This window comes from the organism of the source record quoted next, unplaced genomic scaffold (genome assembly GCF_019419815.1).
Source record: "Pyrus x bretschneideri cultivar Hongxiangsu unplaced genomic scaffold, Pyrus_bretschneideri_v1 Contig2, whole genome shotgun sequence".
Lineage (NCBI taxonomy): Eukaryota > Viridiplantae > Streptophyta > Magnoliopsida > Rosales > Rosaceae > Pyrus > Pyrus x bretschneideri.
The window spans coordinates 3,660,494-3,685,104 of record NW_025999501.1 but is presented as its reverse complement, the minus strand read 5'-3'; the positions used below and the strand labels follow the sequence as shown (position 1 = coordinate 3,685,104).

At 36.0% G+C, this 24,611-nt stretch overlaps 1 protein-coding gene and 1 pseudogene across 1 annotated transcript; both read right to left on the bottom strand.

Annotated features, from left to right (window-relative positions):
* Positions 1 to 4,930: 4,930 nt before the first annotated feature.
* On the bottom strand, positions 4,931 to 7,659 carry LOC103961997 (F-box protein FBW2). Its single transcript, XM_009374671.3, is given in 7 exon segments — positions 4,931 to 5,144; positions 5,146 to 5,218; positions 5,220 to 5,759; positions 6,020 to 6,108; positions 6,110 to 6,333; positions 7,224 to 7,287; positions 7,381 to 7,659. Coding segments are annotated over 5 exon segments (978 nt in total). The 5' UTR covers positions 6,329 to 6,333; positions 7,224 to 7,287; positions 7,381 to 7,659; the 3' UTR covers positions 4,931 to 5,087.
* Positions 7,660 to 20,422: 12,763 nt separating this feature from the next.
* LOC108868357 lies at positions 20,423 to 23,983 on the bottom strand (annotated as a pseudogene).
* Between the last annotated feature and the right edge of the window lie 628 nt (positions 23,984 to 24,611).

Below are 24,611 nucleotides of genomic sequence, written 5' to 3'. Positions count from 1 at the left end.
TGCTACGACCATACACCTCATAGAATGCCACTATGTGGCCAGCCTTACATCTAGGACTGCACACGAAATTACACTTTGATATGATCGTTTGGGACATCCTGGACGAATAGCGATGCGCCGTATCCTCAAATCATCACATGGGCATCCACTAACCCGAAGTTTAGGTTTGATTCAAGGAATCGCATGTCAAACTTGTTCAATGGGAAAGCTTATCATTAAGCCTTCTTATGACAAGATTTGTTTGAATCCTCCCATTTTTCTACAAAGGATTCAGGGGGACATTTGTGGACCGATTCACCTTCCATGCAGACCATATTTTATGGTTTTGGTTGAGGCTCCCACACGTTGGTCACATGTGTGCTTGTTGTCCACAAGGAACAAATCCATTCGATTGGATAATGCTGGAGAATTCAAATCTAAAATTTTTTATGACTATTGCATGTCGGTTGGGGTTGAAGTTGAACATCATGTACCCCATATTCACACCCAGAACGACCTGGCAAAGGCATTCATTAAGCGCTTACAAATGATTGCTCGATCATTGGTCATACGTACCAAGTTTCTGATCGCTGCTTGGAAACATGCAATATTGCACGCAGCCATGTTGGTCCGCCTGAGGCCTGTTGCGACCCAACCATATAGCGTCTTTCAGTTGGTTACTGGATATCTGTTGATTTCGCATCTACGCGTTTTTGGTTGTGCAGTTTATGTGCTGATTCGCCACCCTTACGTACAAAATGAGGCCTTAGCGAAGGATGGGAATCTACGTTGGATATGATTCTCATTCGATTATTTGTTACTTAGAACTTTTTGACAGGCGATTTGTTTACCACTTGTTTCGTGGATTATCACTTCTATGAAACAGTCTTCCCGTCATTAGGGAAGATAAGAACGACGTGAATTATCATGGATGAATCCCACTTTGTCTTATTTAGATCCCCGCACCACTCAGTCTGAAACTAAAGTGCAGCGCATATTAAATCTCCAAAGCATAGATCAGAGCATGCCAGATGCTTTCACCGATCTAGCATGAGTGACAAAATCACATATTCCAGCTGTGAATACGCCTGCAAAGATGGATGTACCAAATGTATGACGAACTTCCCTCATGTAGGCCTGGGACGTCACTTTGGCCGATCCATATACATTAGTGGCTAGCCAATCATTTACCCCTACACATAAGCGTGGCAGGCCTTTTGGTTCAAAGGATTCACACCCCCGAAAGAGGAAACACACGGCACAGACACCTGAAAAGCCTACCGTGAATCTGACTATCGCTTACTCATTCTATCTAACTCATGAGGAAATTCTAGATTACGGAAGCATCCTTGAAGAGACGAATCCTCCTCCTGAGAATAGTGAGATTTTGATCTATTATGCTAGCTTAGATGATGTATGGTGTAGAAATGAGATGATCGTCGATGATGCATTAGAATATGCAGTAGTTATTGAGATCATGTTGAGCGATGACATTGAACCCCGTTTCTTTGATGAATTTTGACGTAGAACTGATTGGTCAAATTGGAAATAAGCAATCCAAGTTGAACTCGAATCGCTTGCAAAACGTAAGGTTTTTGGACTTGTAGTTCCTACTCCTTCACATGTGAAACCCGTTGACTACAAGTGGGTTTTTGATCGGAAGCGTAGTGAGAAGAACGAAATTGTGCGTTACAAAGCTCGTCTTGTTGCGATAGGCTTCTCACAACACCCCGGGATTGACTATGACGAAACTTATTCACCTATTATGGATGTGATTACTTTTTGCTACCTTATAAGTTTGGTAGTTTCCAAAAAATTGAGTATACAGCTAATGGACTTAGTAACTACGTATCTCTATGGGGATCTTGATATGAAAATTTATATGAAAGTTCCCGAAGGACTTACATTAACTAGATCAAATATTTCCAAACCCCGAAACACGCTCCCAATTTGACTGAGGCGTTCACTCTACGGTTTGAAGCAATCCAGAAGAATGTTGTATAACCGTTTGCGTGACTATTTGACTAGTCAGAGATATATGAACAACGAACTATGCCCTTGTGTGTTCATTAAGAAGTCACATTCCGGTTTTGCGATAGTTGCAGTATATGTCGATGACATAAATCTCATCGAAACTCTTGAAGAGCTCACGAAAACTACGCGTACCTGAAGTCGGAATTTAAGATGAAAGATCTAAGAAAGACTCGATACTATCTTGGTCTAGAGATAGAGCATCGTTCGGATGGAATCTTAGTTCATCAATCAAACTACACCTAGAATGTGTTGCGCCGTTTTAATGAGGATAAAGTGAAGCCTTCGAGTACTCATGTGATCGTTCAATCGCTAGATGCAAAATGAGATCCCTTCCATTCGAATGAGGATGATGAAGAGATTTTGGAGCCTGAAGTTCCTTATCTAAGTGCGATAGTTGCTTTATTGTGGTTAGCTCAATGCACTAGACCCGACATTTCCTTCGCTATTAATCTTTTGGCAAGATACAGTATTGCACCAACATGCAGACATTAGACTAGTGTTAAAGACATCTTCCATTACCTTAAGGGTACTACAGATTTGGGCTTGTTCTATCCCTACAGATCCTTGAGTAATGTCATACCTCCCACTTCTTGAGTTAATTCTCGCCTTGTTGGTTATGCCAACGCATGATACTTATCTAAATTGCACAAGGCACGTTCTCAAATGGGTTATGTTTTTACCGTTGGAGGCACCGCAATCTCTTGGAGGTCAACAAAACATACCTTAGTTGCCCCTCGTATAACCATGCTGAAATTCTCGCCTTACATGAAGCAACTTGGGAATGCTTTTGGTTGAGAGCAGTTGTGGGCCATATTCAAAGCTCCTACGATCTTTACCCCGTCGTTGATGTCCCTACAACGATCTATGAAGACAGCACAGCATGCATCAAAACAACTCAAAAAGGGTTACATCAAAGAAGACAACACCAAGCATATTGCGCCGAAGTTCTTCCTCTCATATCAACAACAAGAGCATCAGAAGATTGAAGTCACGCAAATCCGTTCACAAGACAATCTGACTGACCTCTTCACCAAATCACTACCGAAGATGAATTTCAGAAGCTTGTTCAATGAGTAGGTATGCGTAAACATTCTGAGTTGTAACATTGCTAGTTCTCTTTGGAATTGTATCAAACTCAGGGGGAGTATCCTGAAGTATACTTGCTTAATCTTAATGTACTATTTTTCCGTACGATTAGGAGCATTTTCCCACTGGGTTTTTGCTACCTAACTAGGTTCAATGAGGCACCCATATTGGGTTGATCATATTCCTGATGACGTCCCGTAGACGTTTCATTTGACTTGCATTACTCATGCATTTTTCCTTAGACTATGGATTTTGTCCCTACTCGGGTTTTTGCCATAGCCTTAGGGTTTTTTGTGAGACTTACTTCCTTATGCAATTTCCTACCTTATTGAGAATAGCTTGTTCCTTAGAATTAGTGCCGACGAGTCGACTTCCTCAACTTCTACATGATGCTGAATCTACCTTGAGTATTTACACACTCAAGGGGGAGTGTTCTAAACTTCCTATTAAAGTGTGATTGTGTAAATCCTAGGTTAGATTTGATTATAGTTATCCTTTCCTATTTGACTTGTATTTCTTGGAGATGAAGGATTTCTTCTCTCCCTTATTACTATAAATAAAAGCACTACGTAGGAGGGATAACAACACACATTCCCCTACAATTTTGCAAGCACACATCTCTCTCTCAATCTCTCCTTGCCGCCAGCCCCCTTCCCTTTGTCAAATAAAATAGGCTACAACAAAAGATACATTCTTATTTTATTTGGTAAACAAGGCAATCAGAATGTCAATCTGTTTCGTGGCCAAATCCGCATAGAATGAGGCATGCAAGGTGGCGCTAGAAAGCTTATAAATTTCCCTTCAACTTTGCAGAAGGAAAGTTTCCCTAAAAACATCATTTTCACGACTTCAGTGCCCACACAAGCCCGAAAGGTCAATCTACCTTCACTTTCTAGGGAATCAGCTTGATTTGAAAATCACTCCAAAATTTCATCGTTTCATCACTTTTAAGCAAAACAAATTTCGCTTGTCCTACAATCAAAACATAAAAGGAAAGTATAAAAAATTCCAAAAATATGTATATACATGTAACTAAGAGTAAAATATAGTAAATTATTGACTCATCAAAGGCCACGCATAAGATACTATAATTTTAGAATTTTAGTGGTGCATAAGAAATGCTACGATCAACTGCACACAACTAACAAAATCATATCATTATAACTTCATAATCATTATCCACTATAAACTGGATGATATTACTAACTTTCAAAAGATTAAATCATGTAAAAAGCAAAAGAGAGAAATGTCCTATCATTACAACTTTCATAATCATATTGTGTAAGTATCATTATTCATTACAAATATCCTATCCTTCTTGGGTATTTGAAATGGTAGCGTGGATTGAGTCCACGTATCATGCTTGCCATACATTTATTTCTGTCCCATGATGTATTATAATAAATTTAAAAACAATAAGCAAATAAAAAAATAAAAAATAAAAAAAGCCTATGAAAATCACGAGAATATAAAAATATAGAGAGGAGCATACAACACGAGAATGATTACCTTTGCTTCAATAGCCCCACAAGTACTTTAGCCTCACAATAAGTGAGTGAGAGATTTTATTTGAAATTCATATAAGGTGGCAACTTTTATCATCCAAATAGATTTGAACTTTATGCAGACATCTATCTCAGTCAGTAAAGTAATTCTAACTTGGAAAATGCTGGCCAGGCAGTAAATGTACCCTTTTGTTTAGGTGAACCAGAAAAATCTACTTTTCCTACTCTTTCTTTTCAACTGAAGTAGTCCATATTGCTTGCCATTTTATGCAATTATTGGTAACACAAACACTCAAAAGTCAACTAACAAGGCAATGGGCAGAAAATTGGGACTTAACAAACCATGCTTTTCATTTCCCATTGAAAGATATACATATCCATAAAAAGATATAATAAGTTCCAAACAGAAGCATCAAGGAAGTGCTTGAAAAAGAGAAGCAAACAGTTTGACAAATGAAGAAAAAAACATAAACTTTAATTTTACTAAGGTGATGGAGGCCAACCAACTCCTCCTGCATCCTCATGGTGACCAAGTCCTTCAGTAGAACCTCAGCTCAAACTGGTCCAGCCTCTCCTCACCATCCCACATCTCGGCATAACTCTCATCGTCGTCAGTCATAGTAATCATCCAATTCACCGGCTACGAATTCCCATGCCAAATACTCTGAAGCATCGGAGAAGTCTGAGCAATCTTCCCACTCATTCCTCTCATAGTAGTCCAGAACAAGAGGCCCCAAAACCTTCAATTTTGGGTACTTTTCTTTCAGGAACTTGTCCTCAAATTTAACATCCCAGCACCCTCTCAAATCCAGAAACTCAAGCTCGCGGCAGCTTGAGAGTATTTGGAGAGCACTTTCTGTGCTGATAAGATGGTATGCCATCTCAAGGTGCTTGAGCCTAGGCATTGTGGTGGCAATGGCACAAGCCTCGTCATCCAGCAAAGGCTTGCCTGCTGTATCCAATGGGTGCATGTTCCGACACAATGCTACGAGCATTTTACAGTTCTTTCCAATGGTCTCTAAAGCACGAAAACTAATTTTGCCACAGTAGCTAAGATCCAGGAATGTGATATTAGAGAGCCTTCCAGCAGTCTTTTCTACTATAGAATCACTAATTTCACTTCTTGGCAGCCTCAAGGTCTGAAGGGAACCAGCACTTGCAAAACCAACGAGATTAATTAATCAATTATCATAAACCACTCTTCCTCCACTTGCAAAAAAACCTTAATTAACAGAAGATATTGAATATATAGTCCTAATTAATAGTGATTTGAAAGTATATAAGAAGATAATCATGACTGAAGGTTGCCGATTGTACTAAATGCAGTCTAACGGGATTGCACAAAATGTTCAATTATCGGAAACAAAACTGACGGAGCATTCGCATATACAGTAAAAATTTGCTAGTATGCTTACTGATCAGCGATGTGGGAGAAGATCCTATCATTTTGGAGGCCGGAGACTGAGAGCTTTCGGAGCGATCCACAGCTTCTTGCAATCAGCAGTTTCGAGCATACGATCGAGGTGGTGAGGTTCGCATCTGTTACTCCAGTCCTCAATGTCAATCTCTTGCCAGCAGTAAGGCCCCAACACTGCCTTGTTCCAGGATTGGCAAACCCTCGGGATCACTGTCAGTATCTCCTGTAGAGTGAGGTTGCTGAAAATCAGACCCAATGCATCAGGTATCAATTCATCCCAATGCCGAAAATCACTTCCCACTTCCATCTAGTCTGCCTTCAGAAAAATGATAAAAAAACAAATCAATAAATTTTAACAGCTAATCCATACCATTAAAGTTGAAAAACAAAATACGATATTTCTACATAAATCTCATGTAAAAGTAATAAATTTCTTGGATTTCTTGAGAAAATCAAGATTAAAAAAAAAAAAAAAAAAAAAAAAGCGTGAGCAGATGTAAATCCATGATATTTTTCCACTAATAAATACTGCCGGAGACAAAATGTTCATCTATGCCGATAAAAACAAGAATTACAAAAACAAAAAAAAATAAGACAGAGAAAGAAAACAATCATCAAAGATTAACCGACCGCATGTACAGTAGTTGTATGAGAACATAAACAGAAAAACAGCAGCGATAAATGACAGATTAATTCATCAAAATTAAGACCAAAATCTTGTGTAGATCCGGCAACATTACATGTGAACAAAAAGAGGTTTCTGTCCAAGTGGGAGCTAAAAGCAGTAGCCAGCCAACGAAAGAATCGAAATCCAGGAGGTTGGAACTTAGAAGACAGAACATGAACAGATCCAGAGGAGAGCCAAAACCCCACTTTGCGAATCGAAGAAAGTGAGTTAAAACTTAGAAATTTAAGCTCTGAATTTTGCATTTTTTTAATGATTTGGGAACCCAAAAGCACAGAGAGAACAACTGCTGCATCTCAAAGTTGCAGTCTTTGAGCTGCCCCTGCTTTTGCAACAAGTTCGACACTAAACAATATTAAAGCTTTTACCTTTTACTGGATTTTGTTCTTGTTTTTGTAGAAGAAAATTGGACAGAAATTATATGGTAAAACATAAAAACAACATTAGACTGATTAAACGGCCAGAAGAGGGGGGATTTGTTAACTTTTTAAGGATTTGGATTATGCGAACAACTCACCTGTTTATCCGCAGAGACTCAGCAAGGAAGAGAGAGAAAGAGAGAGCTACAAAATGCAATCCATCTACCACCAACAAGCAGAATCCAAAACAAGAAAGGTAAATAAAAAACAGAGAGTGAAAAAGCAAACAAATACGTATGAAATGAGGTAAATTACCTATTGATTGATATCCGCACTCCAACTCTCTCTCTCCCCACTTGGAAAGCAGAAATTAAAAATGGATACTGGAGATTGTCACAATTAAATAAATACGACCAATTTCTAACGGGCAGATATCCACACACGTATATGAAATTAAAATTTCCTAAATTTATTGGAATTTTCTGAAAGATAGGATGTGTGAGATGACTAAATGAGCAGGTGCAGTAAATAACACTGTGGAGAGATGGAGACTCGAGAGAAAGTTACATTTTCCAACTGGGTTGTGTGGGAAAGGGAGACACCGACACGAGTCGGTGGCTTAAAGGAGTGAGAGAGAGGTGCTGCAATTGCAAATGCCCATCTGAAAAAACTCGAAAACTCATTATTGTTTATGATATTTTCTGATTTTTTTTCAACACTGTTGAAGAAAATGTTGCATTTTCCAACTTGAAAAATATTGACCACACTTAAAAGAGTGATTCAATTTTCAACCTGCAGGTTCCAATGCTATCTTTTTTTTTTTTTTTTCTTCTTACTCTGCAAAATAATTTGACTGGTTTCTTTTGCTTCGGTCAATATCCTTCTCTTTTTTTGTATTTATTTTTTCCAGGAACAAGTTAAATCTGTTTTGGGTTTGCAGTAAATGGAGGTAGAACAACTGCGGAAACTCAGATGAAGAGTTAAATTTGTTTTGTGTTCTATCTTTTCGGAAGGCCAAGTTTGTTGACGATTCTTCTGTAAATAGCTGCTGCTACTACTAGAAAATTTCTCTTATTGTGACATTTTTATGTGCAAAAATCATTCACTAATTTTGTGTAACACTACTAGATTAAATTGCAATAGGACCCACTATCATGGGCTAACATGGATTAAATTGGAAAATGATTCTCGCCGGATCATTTTCCTAGGGATCTTAAGAATCCCGTAATCATGTCAATTTATCGTAAGATCCTTTTCTAATTAAATTAAGATGAGATGTTGTAGACCTAGTAAATAGGAATTTCCTAGGTATAAAATTATGAGTATTTATTATAGCCTTTACGTATCACCTATATCAGAATATCATACATATTAATAGCTGATAGTTGTTTATATATATACGAAGTACAAGTAAAGAGTGCCATCATGTGTCGAGTGTCCAAACTTAAGTATTTTTCAATTTGACCATGCACCAATTATCATGGATTGCCTACTAACTTTAGGGTTGTTATAGATCATACATAGATTTTACGAATTGCTCATGGAATATAAATTTAACTTATGGGTTAAATTCATATATGCCTCCTAAACTTTTGAGGTCTTTCACTTAGGTCATCGATTTTTTTCTTGCCAAGGTAATCTTCAATTTTTTAATATGCTTAAGTAATAATAGAAGTGACTTTCATTAGAAAATTTGACATAATGATATATGAATATTTTCATTGGTGTTTCGGGGACCCATCTACGTTGATCAAAATGTCCTCAAACTAATGGCACGTGACCATTTATTTCCAAGTGTGGTTATTTATGCTCAAATATAGATAAAATAATCATCCAAGAAAGCTTTTTGAATTGGAAGAGGATCATAGGGATTTTCACATTCTAACCGTTTCTCGTATATCGTGCTGTCAGTTTTTATCAGATACTATTTGTATTTAATATTAAATAAAAAAATTCAAATAATTTATGACCGCACGATGCATGATAAATGGCTAAGATGTGAGGATCTCTAGGATCTACAATTTAGATCCGGATGGGATCCAAATCCTTTTGAATCCACACTAGTCAATGTAATGCTAAAATGACCACTTAAGTACTATGGTTTAGTGGTATTCCTCTTCACTTGTAACTGAGAGATCTTAGGTTTGATTATCTCAAAGATGAATTTGAATCACATTATTGCTAGTCTATTGTGAAATTTAGTCTACTCACTCCCCTTTAGTATAGATAATATCGTTTGTTAAAAAAAAAAAAAAAAAAAAATCATCCAAACAAATCGATCAGTCCTGAGAAGAAGTTGTGTTTAATCAGTACAGACCGAGAAAACTAATTTTCAAATTCGATGGTGACGAACTTGATCTAATAATATTTAAATAATTTTTACTTGTGTGTGTTTTTTTTTTTAATAAACGATATTATGTACGCTAAGGGGTGAGCGAGTAGGTTAAGACTCACAATGGGCTATCAATAATGTAGTTCAATTTTGCTTTTGGTGAGAATCAAACATAAGACCTCTCACTTACTAATAAAGAGGAATAAAACTAAATCGTAATACTTAAGTGGTCATTTTAGCGTTACATTGACTAGTGTGGATTCAAAAAGCCTTCTTTGTGACATTGTCAACACTATGTTCCACTCTAACAAAGAACTGGCTTAATTAAATTGCGTCCATTACTAATCAAGTCAAATTTATTAACTAACATGTTGTGTTAACTTTTTAAAACTAATAAAATTTATCAAGTAACAATCAACAACGTAAATAAAACATGCATGCAAAACGTAACTAAAATGTCACACATGCCAAAAGAAGCATTATAATTTCCTTAGGAATAAAATACAATTCCTCGACCATAGAGAACCCACATCTATCCATTATGAAAGATAATACTCACGATACTAAACCTTAAAAGTTGTAAAACCACCATAATGACATCACGGGAAAGACCGCACCCCCTCTAATGATCCTGCCATAGTCAACAAAGAAGCACTATTATAAGTCACATCTAACAAACATCGAACTTCCTTTTCATAGTCATTTGTTCAGCACACAAACCAAAAGAAAAACAAAATCACTACCTCAACTCTCAACAACAACTCCCGATCGTTGATTCGTAAACCGTAAGCATTACAAAGGCTCTCCTCAACAGAACGAAAGAGTGATCATAACCATGAATGCTCTTTTTTTTTTTTTTTTTTTTTTTCAAAGGAAAAGAGTAACCATAGTCAAAGGATGAATATAATTTGAAGATAGGAGAATTAAAAAAAAGGAAGAGAGAGAAAATATTAAGAGGGATTGTCGTTGACTCTAAGGTTAACTGACAAAATCGGCTTTATTTCCGATGAGGGGAGAAGAGGCCGCCCCTCTTGGTCCTTATGTAGCTTCGCCTGTGATTATATGGAGAAAAAAAAAAGAAAAAAGTCACACTTTATGAAGATTTTGAATTAAGAAAATGTGCTCTTAATGTTAAATAAAGTTGTCTGAGAAATTTTTATTAATTTTCTATTTTTTTTTTTTCATGTCTTCAATCCTCATGTTCAACTAGGGTACAAAAAGTATAACGAGCAAATGAAAGTCACCAGACTCACCACTAAATTGAGGCTCCTCTACAAGCGAAAGGGAATAATAATAATAATATTTTATTAGGGCATATATTTCTTCGGACAAATGAAACCATCGTTAAAGTTGAGAGCATTTTTGCTCATCACTCTAAACCTTATGTGATGTTCATTATTCATGTAATCATTTGTCATGTATCACTTAATCTTGGTTAATTTTTTTTCAAAATTAAAAAGTAACATTTAATGTGAAAGTTAACTAGAATTAGTTGAAATTACACATGACAAATGATTAGATGTATGGTAAGCATACACTATAATTATGATGATGGGTAAAAATGATCATGCTAAAGTTTTAGACCGTGGCATGAATCCTTTGGACTCTTTATGGAAACATTTTTGCTCACCACTATAAACTATAATGTATGCTCACCATATACTAATAATCTGCCACGTGTATTTTCACTTAACCTTGGTTTTTTTTTTTTCAAAATTGAAAAACTAACATTTAATGTGAAATTTAACTAGAATTAGGTGAAAGGATACATGTTAAATGATTAGGTGTATAGTGAGCATACACCATATTTGTAGTGGTGAGCAAAATTGCTCCCACTCTCTTTTAATTATTAAACTACTAGCCTTCATGCATGCGCGTGAGCGCATGCAGAAGGCATTTTTTTAATCACTGCGTATTATGTGCGACTTACACGTTTTAAATGTATTTATATACATGAATTGACAAAAGGAAAGTCAAATATTTGAAGTAAATGAATAATCATATATCATGCTATAAAAAAATTGAATTCACATGATAAAATCAGTCTTTCAATTTTCATCTACATTCTATTAAACAATTGATTAAATCATATTATTGCTAACCCATTGTGAGGCTAACCCTACCCCTTTAATATAGATAATATCGTTTGTTCAAAAAAAAAAAAATCATTTGACAACTAATTTAATCACATTATTATTTGCATGCGGAAGACTTTTTTTATAACTGACATTACACACCTCTTAAGATATTTTGAACGTGTTTGAAAATAGAAAAAATAATATTTAATGAACTACTGATTGAAGCACATTATTGCTAACCTATTGTGAGGTACTAATTAAAAAAATGTACAAAAAGAATTAATTATTAAAAAAACACTGTTAAAATAAAGAAATACCCCTACATTATTTTGGTGCATTATTTTGTGTTGCTTTTGAATATTTTTTTGTTTTGGGTTCATTTTTGTACAAATATTTTTGGTGAAACTTGTGACTCCAAAAGGGTTGTTGGCTTTATATATAAAGATATAGTAAGAACAAAGCAAATAAATGTATATGCATGTATGTTCATTACTTTGACACTATATTATATTTATTTCTTTTTTTGTTTTGAATAATGTAATAAACTTTACCAATAGGGTCCTCTACAAATCATTTTACATTTTTTTTTTTTTTGAAAAAAAGATAGTATTTACACTAAGGGGAGGATGTGAGCTAAGCCTTACAATGAGCTAGCAATTGTCACATCCCGGCCCGGGAGGGACCACTTCCCGGGCCCGCTCCACCACCGTAGCACGATATTGTCTGCTTTGAACCCCGACCACGCCCTCACGGTTTTGTTTCTGGGAACTCACACGAGAACTTCCTAATGGGTCACCCATCCTGGGAATGCTCTCGTGCACTACTCACTTAACTTCGGAGTTCCCATGGAACCCGAAGCCAATGAGCTCCCAAAAGGCTTCGTGCTAGGTAGGGATGGGAATAAACATATAAGGATCACTCTCCTGGGTGATGTGGGATGTCACAGCAATAATGTGGTTCAAATTCACCTTTACGCGAGAATCAAATCTAAGATCTCTCACTTATAAGTAAAGAGGAATACCACTAGACCGTAGTACTAAATGGCTACAAATCATTTTACTTAACATGTAAAAAGGAAGTAAATATGGAAAGTTACTAAACATAATAATGGGTTGAGAATAACAAGTATAAAGAAATACCCCTAAATCGTTATACTAAGTGACTAAAAATCTGTTTACTTAACATGTGAAAAGGAAGTAAGTTACTAAATATTATAATGGGTTTAGGATAACAACCGTCCTAAATTGGCAAAAACACATGTTTTAAATATTTTTTGTTCCTTTTTTTTTTTTTTTTTTTTTAACAAGCGATATTTTCTTTATTTATTTTTGAAGTGAGCTAGATATATTTTTTTTCCAATACATACGATATTATTTAGATTAAAGGGTGGGAGGGTGGGCTATGTCTTATAATGGACTAGTAGTAATAATTTGATTTAATACGTTATAAAAAATAATCGAATCTAAAACTTCTCAATTACAAATAAAGCAAAATCATCGAAAACTCTCCTTCATTCATAACATACTAAATCTCTTTCGGAGTATGCAGTGTTAAAATGAAATTATAATCTTCCTTTTGACTTTGCATTTGTAAGCTAACTAATTTATATACCCTTTATGCTTTAATTCACTGAGTCACTGCGGAAGAACATGAACCCACGGAAAATAAGGATATATAAATATATAAATACAATTGGATTTGGATGCTGCGGAAAATGCAAATGTGTGAAAAGATTGTGTGCGGTGGGCAAGTGGGTCATTGTACTTTTATTCCCTCCTCTCTTCTTTTTGGCGCAACCTGCGCGTGGGAGAAACAGAATCCCCCATTTCCATTTCAAGACAAAATTATTCATACCTCAAATATTTTTATTATACTTTAAATATTCTTTGTAATAATTTTTACCAAAAGTTGCCATTGGATTAGGGAAGATCAAAACCATAAAAGTTTGATGTAATAGGCCAACGTTGTCTTTGGCATATGGGAATGAATGCAAGTGTAACCTCATACAACGTTTTTAAAATATTTCACTCTTATACACAAACTTATATTTTTTTGCAATATCATATATCCGTTAGTTAAACCGTTAAGTAATGATATGACAAATGCATGACCCCACCTATTTGACGACGTGGCATATAAAAATAATTAATTATAAAAAACAATTTAATACAAATTTAAATTAAAACAAAACAAAAATAGGGCCCACCCCTCTTCTCCCACCTGAGCAAAGCCTCTATCTTCATCTATTCCTTTTCTGCAACACAACCAGCCATCCTCTTCTTTCTGCATCACCATCATCAAAGTTGAAATTTACACAACCAATAATTTGAAAACAAATATGATTCCCAAATCTTGGCACATGGCATGGCGTGGATTGACGCCTTTGACATCGGCAGCTGACCATCCTTGCCAGCCAGCCCTGCAGTAGGGATTCCAAATCTGAATATCCTTTGTTCATTGGCCTGTGTTAATGAGGACGATTCCTTCCTGCGGGGTTCGTCTTTCCGAGTTTTCTCCATCTAGGTCTTCCAATCAAATGTCGAAGAGGAGGCAGCTGCACCTAAGATTAAGGGCATGAGCACAGAGAGCTCTCGATCTCGACCCCTTCTTATGAGCGAGTCGAAAAAGGAAGCTATTTCAGACGCAAACTCAACTTCGATTCCAGGAAATTTTCTAGGGTTTTTTTTTTCTTCAGATTGACAGCGAAAACTGAGAAAAAATTTAGGACATTTGGGGAAAACGAAGAATCAGAAGAAATTTAGAAGATTTGGGAATGGATTTTAGGGAGGGGGAGGATTGACATGGAGGTTGTATGGGATGGGTGGTGGCGGTGGAGAATGAAGGAGATGGAGGTCCTTTGCTCAGGTGGGAGAAGAGGGGTGGGCCCATTTTTATTTTCTTTTAATTTAATTATTTGTTTAAATTGTTTTTTGATAATCAATTGTTTTTATATGCCCCGACATCAAATATGTGAGTCATCCATTTGCCACGTCATCACTTAATGGTCAAATTAACGGTTTAACTAATTGATGTATGAAATTGCAACAAAATATAAGTTTGTGTATGAGATTGAAATGTTTTAAAGATGTTGTATGAGGTTGTAATTGCACCAAAACTCAAGAGGGTAAAGTGTAATTTACCCAAACTTTTACAAAGACACCTTAAATGTATCAAGTTATATTTTACTAGTAAAAATAGTGTTGGGGCCTAAAAATGTCACATACCAATCCAACCAAGTCTCAAGGCCCAATTGTCATGCCTACATTCAAGCCAAACACATGCCAAGGTACGGGATCGATGAGAAATATATTCACAAACATGCCATGTCACGGTGATTAAGTCGGATGTTCACACCTTGCTTCCTCATGCTAGTCAATATTCATGCTAAGCCCAAGTCACACATTCGGGGCAAAAGATCAAAGCCCATACCCATTACATTTCATGCAGTCAACATTGTGGGAGAACTAGCATAGTTTACCCCTTTCCCTGGCAAGCAAACCCCCTTAGTTAGGAATAAACTAGATTCATGCATTAAATGCATGCTAAGCCCAGCACGTCAGGCATTTAATGTTGACTTTCCCTTTCCAGCTTGCATAGACAACCAACGTGCAAAAGCCATGAGGCGTGCTACTGGAAGTAGCACATGTGGAAAGTCGCGCCTCGAGAAGAAGCAAACTGCAAGTTTCAACAATGTAGCTACCTTACACCAAAATGGGAATAATATGAGGGCTAAGGAGAAAGGAAAGGAAGACCAAGCCACAAAGAGAGATTCCTTTGAAGCCTAGAGATTAACCCTTCACTTACATAAGGAGGGAAAAACCATTAAAGGGTGGTAACACAGATGAAGGGAGAGAACACACAGAAGTAACACAGAGGGAGATAGAAGAAACGCAAGGAGAGAAAACCACCTAGACAAGCCTAGAGATTTCCATTTAGTCCAGAAGCATACTTCAAGCCTCAAGCATCACCATTCATGCAACCTTAATAATTCCACAACCTTCCATTAAACATCTCAGCCATTAGAAGCCTTGCTATCACTCTAGGAAAGCCCAAATTACCCAGCCCACAATGCCATGCAACCATGCAAACCCTTTCTCTCTCATGTTAAACTGATAATTTTCTAACTTCCACACCATGCTTCACTTGAGCAAGTCATTATCTTGATCAATCATGCCATCTTCGAGCTGCTGATGTTACCGGGGTATTCCTAAGACAAGCTAATTCTTTCTAGATATTCTGAGACTTGTTACGAATCCGCACCAAGAGACACAAGAGGACGTTCTCAAAGCCCAAGTCCACCTTGACCTAAAAGTCCTCCAACAAATAGAAACGACACTTCAAAGATGAAAAGTGAGGTAGTAGATAAGTGGTAGAAACACATAAACACAATATAGAATATTATTTCCAGTGTTACATGATACGATTGATTAGTTGATGTTTCAAAAATTGATGTTGGTTCATTGGAACCATATAAACCAATACCTAAAACTCCCAATAAAAAAGGGAACTTCTTGCAGTGTACAAAATAAATTTTGTAGCTGAATACAAACGTCTCTTCACCCCCCCCCCCCAAATGAATAAAAGTAGATAAATTGGAATTATCTCTAACTTCAGGCCCTCATTATTGATTTTATCATTTATTTGATACTTACTAACCCTATTCTTAATATATTTATTAATGTTAGTGTCAGTATCAATATTGATCAAGCCCCAATATCGACCTTCGTTGTAAGATAAAAATTGAGAATTCTCCAATCAAAATATTTTCTATCCGTGTTTTTATCCCGAATATCATCTTCTACCATATTAAATGATTTTTGTTTATATGAGTTGTAATTATAGAAAATATCTTGGTTAGTTTTTACTTGAAACGATGACTATAAATGTCAGAGATATACCCCTTCTAAATATAAAGTATACAAAGGAATCCTATTTTGTTTCCTCTTGTTTTTTTATTTGTCCACACTGTGTCTCCTCTTGTTCAAAAAGAATGTTAATACTTTATACATATTTGAAATGCTAAATTAGTTAGTTAATTGGTTTTAAATATAAATTCTTTATAATAATCTATGTAGAGAAAGACCTTGTATGAACATTTATACTAAAAGTAACTTGTTTCTCTTCCAAGTATTTTAAATGTTTTTACCCTTTTTGCATGTGTGGTAAAAACCCTATCAAGAAATTGGCGTCACTGTTGGGGATTTTTTTTTATAGATAATTTGTGTTTCTCATATTCTTGGTTAATTATTTCTGTAAATAGTTTTTTTAATCAATTTTTTAATCTCGTTTTTTCAGCAGGTACAATCTGTGCATGGCTACTACCAGATTACAAACTGCACAGTTTGCACAGTTAGACCTCGAACTTGAAGTACACTACGACGAACGCTATGGGAAAGGAATTTGACGTGGGACCCTCCCTTCAGAGGACTTTTCTACATTACTTATTTGCTGATTATGCGGACAGCAAGGAACCAATGCCCTTGGTAATACCACCAACTTGTCGGCCACACAGACAATCACAAGAGGTCCCGAGCTGTCTTGTGTATTCAGAACAGGAAGAAGGCAATGCTTTAGATATCAAGCACTACATGCTTGAAATTTTACCGCCTTTTCATGGGCTGCCAAATGAGGATGCCAATATACACGTTACAGAATTTTTTATGAGATGCAAGAATATTTTGATGAGAGGTTTTCGGCTGAAGCTATCAAGCTTCGTCTTTTACCCATTCACTGTGAAGGAGAAGGCGTAAACATGGCTATTTACCCTTCTAGCTAATAGTATCACTAGTGGGATCAATTGTATACAAAGTTTTTGAACAAATACTATCCTACTTCCAAGATATTGAATTACAAGAGAGAGACTATGACATTCTCATAGTGGCCAAACGAGGAGTTTCACGAGGCATTAGAGAGATACACAAAGATGTATATGAAATGTCCATATGCCGACATTGACACAGACACACAGACGAATAGATTTTTCAACGGGCTTAATACTACATCTAAAAAAGTCATATGTCAATGCATCAGCTGGATGATCTTTGTCATCTGAATCAGCTAGGGGCGTTTGAATTATTTGATATGATGGCTACAGGATCTCAACGATGGGCAGCCGAGAATTCACAGAAAATGTTTTGAGATGTCAGTAGGATCTTCCAGCATGTTAGCACAGATGAAAAAGATGAAAAACAAATTCGAGAAATTTGACGCCAAGTTTGACATTTGATAGCAGATGGTCGTATCTGTACATCGACCGTCACCTCCCGACAATTCATTGTGTTCTTTCGTAGCATGCCCACTCATGACATTCTAAGTTTCCCTCACAAAAGTTGTTATCCTGAGCTTGCGGAGGAACATTTCAACATGACGAATAACTTTCAGAGGCCTAGGAATAACTCTTATGCAAATTATTACAATTCAGGATGGAAGGACCATCCTAATTTCAAGTAGGTTGACAACCAACAGACCATACCATTCCAGCAATTATATAATAACTGTAGAAAAGTAAATTCATGTCAAAAGTTTTAGTCTGTAAGGGTGAAATGATGAGTTTGGCAATTAAACTAAATTTCTAATAATTATAGTCATATGAATATATAGTGATTTTTATACTTTCGTTTTTTTGTGTATAAATTTTTTTTATCTCTTGTTTTTTTATTGTATTTCTTTATTCTCTTTTAATTTGTTTTTGTTATGTAGTTAAAAGAAAGAGCAAAAAGGAGAAAATAGTCCGGGAATCACTTTTCCTGGTGGTTTCAAGTTTCATTCAAACATGCGACAAAAGTTCAAAAATCCAGTCTAGAATTTTTTTTTTTGGAATAGGATTATGTCCTCTCCTATTCTCATACCCTTCTCTCACATTTTATTTTTTGTCATATTTTTTCTATTAAAATTTAATTATAAAATATTGATGCAACTTAATCGTACTTGTTCAAGTATGAGGAAATGAAACGAAAGAGAGATTAAGAAGGAAGATAATCTTCTTTTTTTCTTCTACGCCTAGAAATTGTGGGAATGAATAAGGTTAAACAAGGACAAGCCCACCACCGCAGAATTACAGAGCCCATCTACCAACATAATTATTCAACATTGAACTCTGAAAAGTTTAAGGTGTTCTTTTGCTAGTTTTGAATCAAATGTGCCTCTTCTTCCCGAAATGGATGTTTTGTTTTCTAAATTGGAAATGCTAAAGGGTGGACATTTTAGTGAATTTACCGAAGGTTTAGAGATCTAGTTACTTAAAATTTATTTTTGAGTAAAAGTATGATCACCCATTTTATAGAGGGTTGGGTTAAAGTATTAATTCAATTGAAATCAACCAACTTAAGTGACAACAATTTTAAAAATACATATATATTACGCAGATATAAACACACACTCGCGCGCGCACACACACAAATTCATTTGAGTCCGCTTCACAATGTAATCTATGATTCGAACCGTTAGAGTTTTTGATATCACTACTAGATCGTCATTGAAAATGTTTATCCAAATTGAAAATCATTTAATTCTATAATTTATTTTTGTGAATATTTCATTGTTTATCGACAACTCTATCTTGGGCCATTTCTCATGTAACAATTACATAACCATCAGCTTATGATTTCAGTAAATTTTTGCATGAATGATCTTTCAATGATAAACTAAAATTGAGGTCATTCAGGTTTTGAGAAATATTGGTCAATAAGTCCAAACAAGTGGTTAGTTTCGTATTAAAATATTAACTGGTTAGCGCTTGACCGCTCTTGTATATACATAATACTATATACAGTTTAGTAACTATTAAATGCACTTGCTTATTAATACCTAATTTGAATAGTGGAATTTGTATATCATGTATTGATTCTACACACTATTAATTATTTGTCACTTGTACTTACATTAGGAATAAAAAACATACTACGTCCAATGCAGTTGAAATTTTGAACCCGACGACTTCCATGTTCTCTTGTTCTCTGTTGATATCTCTTGGTGGTTCGACCATGGTGGTTGTGGGATCATGATTTGCGAATTTGGTTCCAACAGCGGCATGTGTCGACTTCTCTCGGAATCAAATTAAATTGAAGAAAAAGAGAACTCGGTTATAGTTGCAGTGGATCATGTTACTAGGTCTTTGACTTTCTGGGTTTGCAATTCGGGTTTCCTTGACCTGATTGTAATTAAATTAGTCTTATCTTGCCCGGCCATTTTAATCCAACGACTCTTGTTTAAGATGTTTATCTAGTTATATGTCTTTAAAGAAAGATTGATTGAGATGTTATGATGAGGGTGCTCATCAAGTTTTGGATCTTTATTATTGTAATTGTTTGTAAGCCCAATTGGAATTGGATATTTTATTCTTAAGCCCAAATCGAATTGTATGTTGTTGGTAAGCCCAATTCCTATCTGATGATCGTCTTCTCTTGGTAAGCCCAAATTGAATTGTATCTTGTTGGTAAGGCCAAGCAATATTTAGGCGGGTTCTAGGTCGTTGAGGCCCAATACTTGTCTGGTCCGAAATCATTCGTACTACGAAGGTGGTTTGGTCTTTTAGATTAGATGGGTTCATATTTCGGATGAAAAGTTCATTTTTGTTTGGTTAATTTTAATTTCGAAACTGTTAATCCTAACTCGCGTGTTCGAAAATGCTTTAACGGTGAAAGGTTAAAAGAAAACACTTGTTAGTGTTTTATGGAAAATAACTTACCAATGCCTTAATGTTTATTAGAGAAGGACTTACGAGTGATTAGCAATTCTAACAAAAATACTAATGAGATATTTCTCGCTTACTTTTACTTCAGTTTTTCCGAGTGACAACAAAATTATTTAATATTTATCAAACAACCTCTAAAATATGTGTAGTGTACAAAGTTACAAATAATTTTATTTTCCAACAAAGTATTTTTTTAGCGTAATTGTCACAATTTCATGTAGTATTCCAGTGACATGCACACGTAGGCACCATTTCTCAAATGAGTGTGTTACATGTGGAGGTCCATGGGTCCCACATAGTCAGGAGCAAATATTTGTGTCCATTTACCTCAAACTCATGGTAGCTAGCTTATGTCATTTTGTCCAAAACAACTTCTTGAGGGTAACTCGGGTAAGCCCCTTTGCCAAATATACTCGTGCACTTGCTCATTGCCTCCAAATGCACTTCTTTTGTTCCCTAAAAATTCCCGTCGTCAAATAAGTTCGTCACGGCTCCTGCCAAACCCGTAGCCAAACTAATCACCATTCCATTGATCCCCACCTAGTCATTTGGAGGAACTAGCGGAGCCATCAGCGGCCTGTAAATCGACTAATGAAATGACCACGTGACGGAAAATTTGTGAAAAACTAAGTTCATTAAGCAACATATTGCATGCATTTAAAAATTAAATGTCGGATGTATGTTAGTATGCACTTTAAAACAAAACTTAAACCATGAACTTCAAAGCTTACTAGTGGTGGTGAACCAAGACTCAATTTTAATCACAAAAGAGTTAAGATTCTTTATATGATTAGAGTTCCTCTTTGCATGAGCAAAGGCTAATCATCTATCAGAGGGCCTTCATTCCTCTCTGAGTCCATGGCCTTCATCTTCATCTTGTAGTCTCCTTGGATTCTTGGATTTGGATGCTTGAATGATTCTCCAAATGTCCCCTAAGTTGGAGACCTCTAAGTTCAGACACCAAGGATGGTGAAGGAAGAAGATGGGCGACGAAGCAAAGATTGCTAGCTAACGCTCCCATGGTGGCCAGCCTTCTAGAGGAAGGAGAGAGTTTTGTGTTTTCTCTCTTTGCTTCTTAAAAAAAACCCTAATGAGGTATGAAGCTATAAGTTGCCTTTATAGTACTTCCAAATGAGTGGAAATGAGTGAACTTGTATTAAATCCACCATCTCCTTCCCTTTATCTATAGCCAGTTTTGCTTAGTGTGTCTGGGTTAATTTCCATTTTGTATTAGTTGTCATACAACTTAAACTCAATGTCAAACTTATTTTGGGCCTCGAAACCCGAAATTAATTTAAGGCTTAAACGAACCTTTCTTCTTCGATTAATTAACTTTAAATTAATCCTTGCCATATACAATTAAACTATGTAGTTGTCCTTAATCATCTTCATTTTTCCTTCAATAATTACCTTACACAGTGTACGACCCATTGGGTTCCTTTTAGCGAGGCAGTAGGTGATTAGAGCTATTTCCAATCGACTGTGAATTAAAACTTACTTTCAATTCTCCGTTTAGTGATTATACATCTTCAGGACTTCCACAAGTTATGAGTGACACCTATTAATATGTCATGGCTACCTAAGCTAATCATAAGAGGTTGGAGAACCTATTTAGTTTTGGATTACAAATGCAAAATGGTATTTCTCTAATACAATACTCTTGATCACATTATTTGGTTTGATAGTTTATTCATGTCTACTTTCTAATGCAATTCTCTTACTTATATGATTACCTTGAATTTGATTTGGAACGACTTACTAAATCTCATTCATACACTGATAAGAGATTCTTAATCATATTATAGATTATTCCCCCTCAATGGCTTGAAGGTTAGAGATCCCTTGTTGCGCATTCACCTGCCTTTATGGTTAAGTAGCTTAACCCAAACTACGTTATAGATGCCTTCTGATGAGTGCCCTTAACACAGTCAAAGATCAAGGACCTAGCCACAAGACAACTATGATGCCATCAGGTTAAAGGACTATTTTGCATTATCTCAACTAAGAGCTCTCAAGTGACATGAGTATGAGAACTCCTTGTTGATTTCCTTCAATAGACTCACTCTCTATTGAGCACCTTCAGTGGACTCATTCTCTATTGAGCACCTACATACTCTTCTTGGTGCCAAGCATGCCAATGACTTGAGACAAGTCACTCACCTGGAGAAAAGACATAAAATGTACTGATCTTAACGGATCATCACTACCCAATTGACAATCTTATATGATCAAGAACGTTTAAGATATGTGTACGAAAGAGAATGATCTCATGAATCTAACTTTTTTAGATCACATTCTCCTAATTACATATTCATTGGACTTATCGTTTAAGCGTATAACATATAATGAGATGGCTTTAAATAATAATATTTACCCTTACATTAAACTAGTTTAGTTTAACATGTGAAATGTCCATAAAGTATCATCATATGATTAGGTTTTGGGCACATTTCCAACACTTCGTGCACTGACCTGGACACTGGCTCGCTGTGTTACTCGCCCAAGCTTAAGCCAGTTTGCCCATCTTTCTCCCTTAGTTGCCTGATGCCTTGGAGTTACAACGGCTCCTATAGAACTGTCAACTGCCATGTTAGCATCAGTCGAAACAACATTAATTTGCGTTTCAACCTTTTGATGCTTTGGTTGCTAGAGCCATGGGTTTTTAATCTATGAATGTTTTTTTTCTGAAAGAGTAAGTTTTTTCGAGGATTTAATTCCCTACGATGGGGGTCGATCGGCCTCCTTTATATTTTCTAATAGTCTGCCACCATGATGAGACCAATGGATGTGAGATATGATGGTCGAAGCTCAAAGATTGAAAAAAAAGTCAACTAATATGGACCGTTGGATGGGGCATAACTTATTTTACCATACGATATTGATGGTATAGTTCACTTTCAGGAGTGGACCTTTGTAGTACTTGAGCACTGGTGGTTGTTGTTGTACTAAACTGACAACTTACGTATGATGGTTGTGTAAGGGCTGTGGAAAACGGAAAGGGTAAGAAAAAATGTGACCCAGATGGCCAAATAGGAGAAATTTTTCCTTGTGCACAAAACACGGGTGGTACATCACGCGTCATTATATAAGTGGAGGGAAGTTTTATTTGAAAAATTGTTAATTTTTTAACACAAGTATCTCACCACTTGTATAATGACACGTGGTGTACTACACTGTGACACATAAAAAAATGTCTCGCCAAATAGGAAGTAGAAACCATTGGTGACTGGGGTTTTAGCTTGTGTTAAGTGACTTGGTGAGTTATATGACTGTAGGTGTTTGTGAAAAGAGAAATGCTAAGGAGTCTCTCTCAAAAGTGGGACTCTCCATGGACTTTCCGCCACCTTATGTTTTTGGCATAATTCATGTGCCAACATTATAAAATAAGGAAAACTAATGAAAAAACTTTGAATTTTAACCAAAAGCCATCAAATAACTTTATTTAATGATAAGGGCAAGAGAAGAAAAAAATAAAAATAAACTTATTAAACGCGCGTGCAGTCTCCTTTGCTGCTGCATCTTCTGGCAGCTTTTTTTTCCAATACTCATCAACTGGGGTCTAAAAATTACTTTGCTCGAAGCAACTCCAATCATAGCTACTCCAATATCTATTTTACAACACACACCTCTATATTTTGTACAATATATATACACACACACATACACACCCTACTACATATTATCTATTATGGACATATGAAGCACTGAAGAGTACCTTGTGCAACTTTATTTGCCAAGCCACTACCTTTTATACCTACAATTTTGATTTACATGATGCACCATTGAGACGAATGCAATGTTCCCAGCAATTTCCATCCACGTAGCCAGTGCCGTGAGATGCTTCGGAAATTGTATGGTAACTAAAATTCAGGGTTTTTAAGTCAACACGGATATTGAGATGATTGAAGACTTGAGATGCTTCTAAATTGAAGGACATGAAGCGGGGATACGATCTGAGCTCATATATGTGGGTGTATTCGATTTTATTGGTTTCATTTGCGTTAATTTTTTTTTATTTTGCAAAGGGAGAAGGTTAAATTGTAGGTGGAGGAGAAGAGGAAGCTGCACATGGGTGAACAGTAGAAGAAAATTCAGTAGTTGGTGTTGAAAGTTAAGAAATTGAAGAGATATAGAGAAAATTTGATGAGTATGGTAGAAATTTTGAAGAAGAAAATGTGTTTAGAAGGTGAGAATGTGCCAAGAAAATTCAAGAAGAGGGGAGAGAAGAATGTAGTACCGCTAAATTTCATAAACAGTGTAGTACCATTAAGTTTCATAAACATTGTAGCACCGTTAAGTTTCATAAGCATTGTAGCACTGTTAAGTTTCATAAGCATTGTAATGCCGTTAAGTTTCATAAACCATGGTAAGTTTTATAAATAGTACCGTTATGTTTCATAAACAGTGTAGTAAATTTCTTAAACAGTGAAGAAAGTTTCATAAA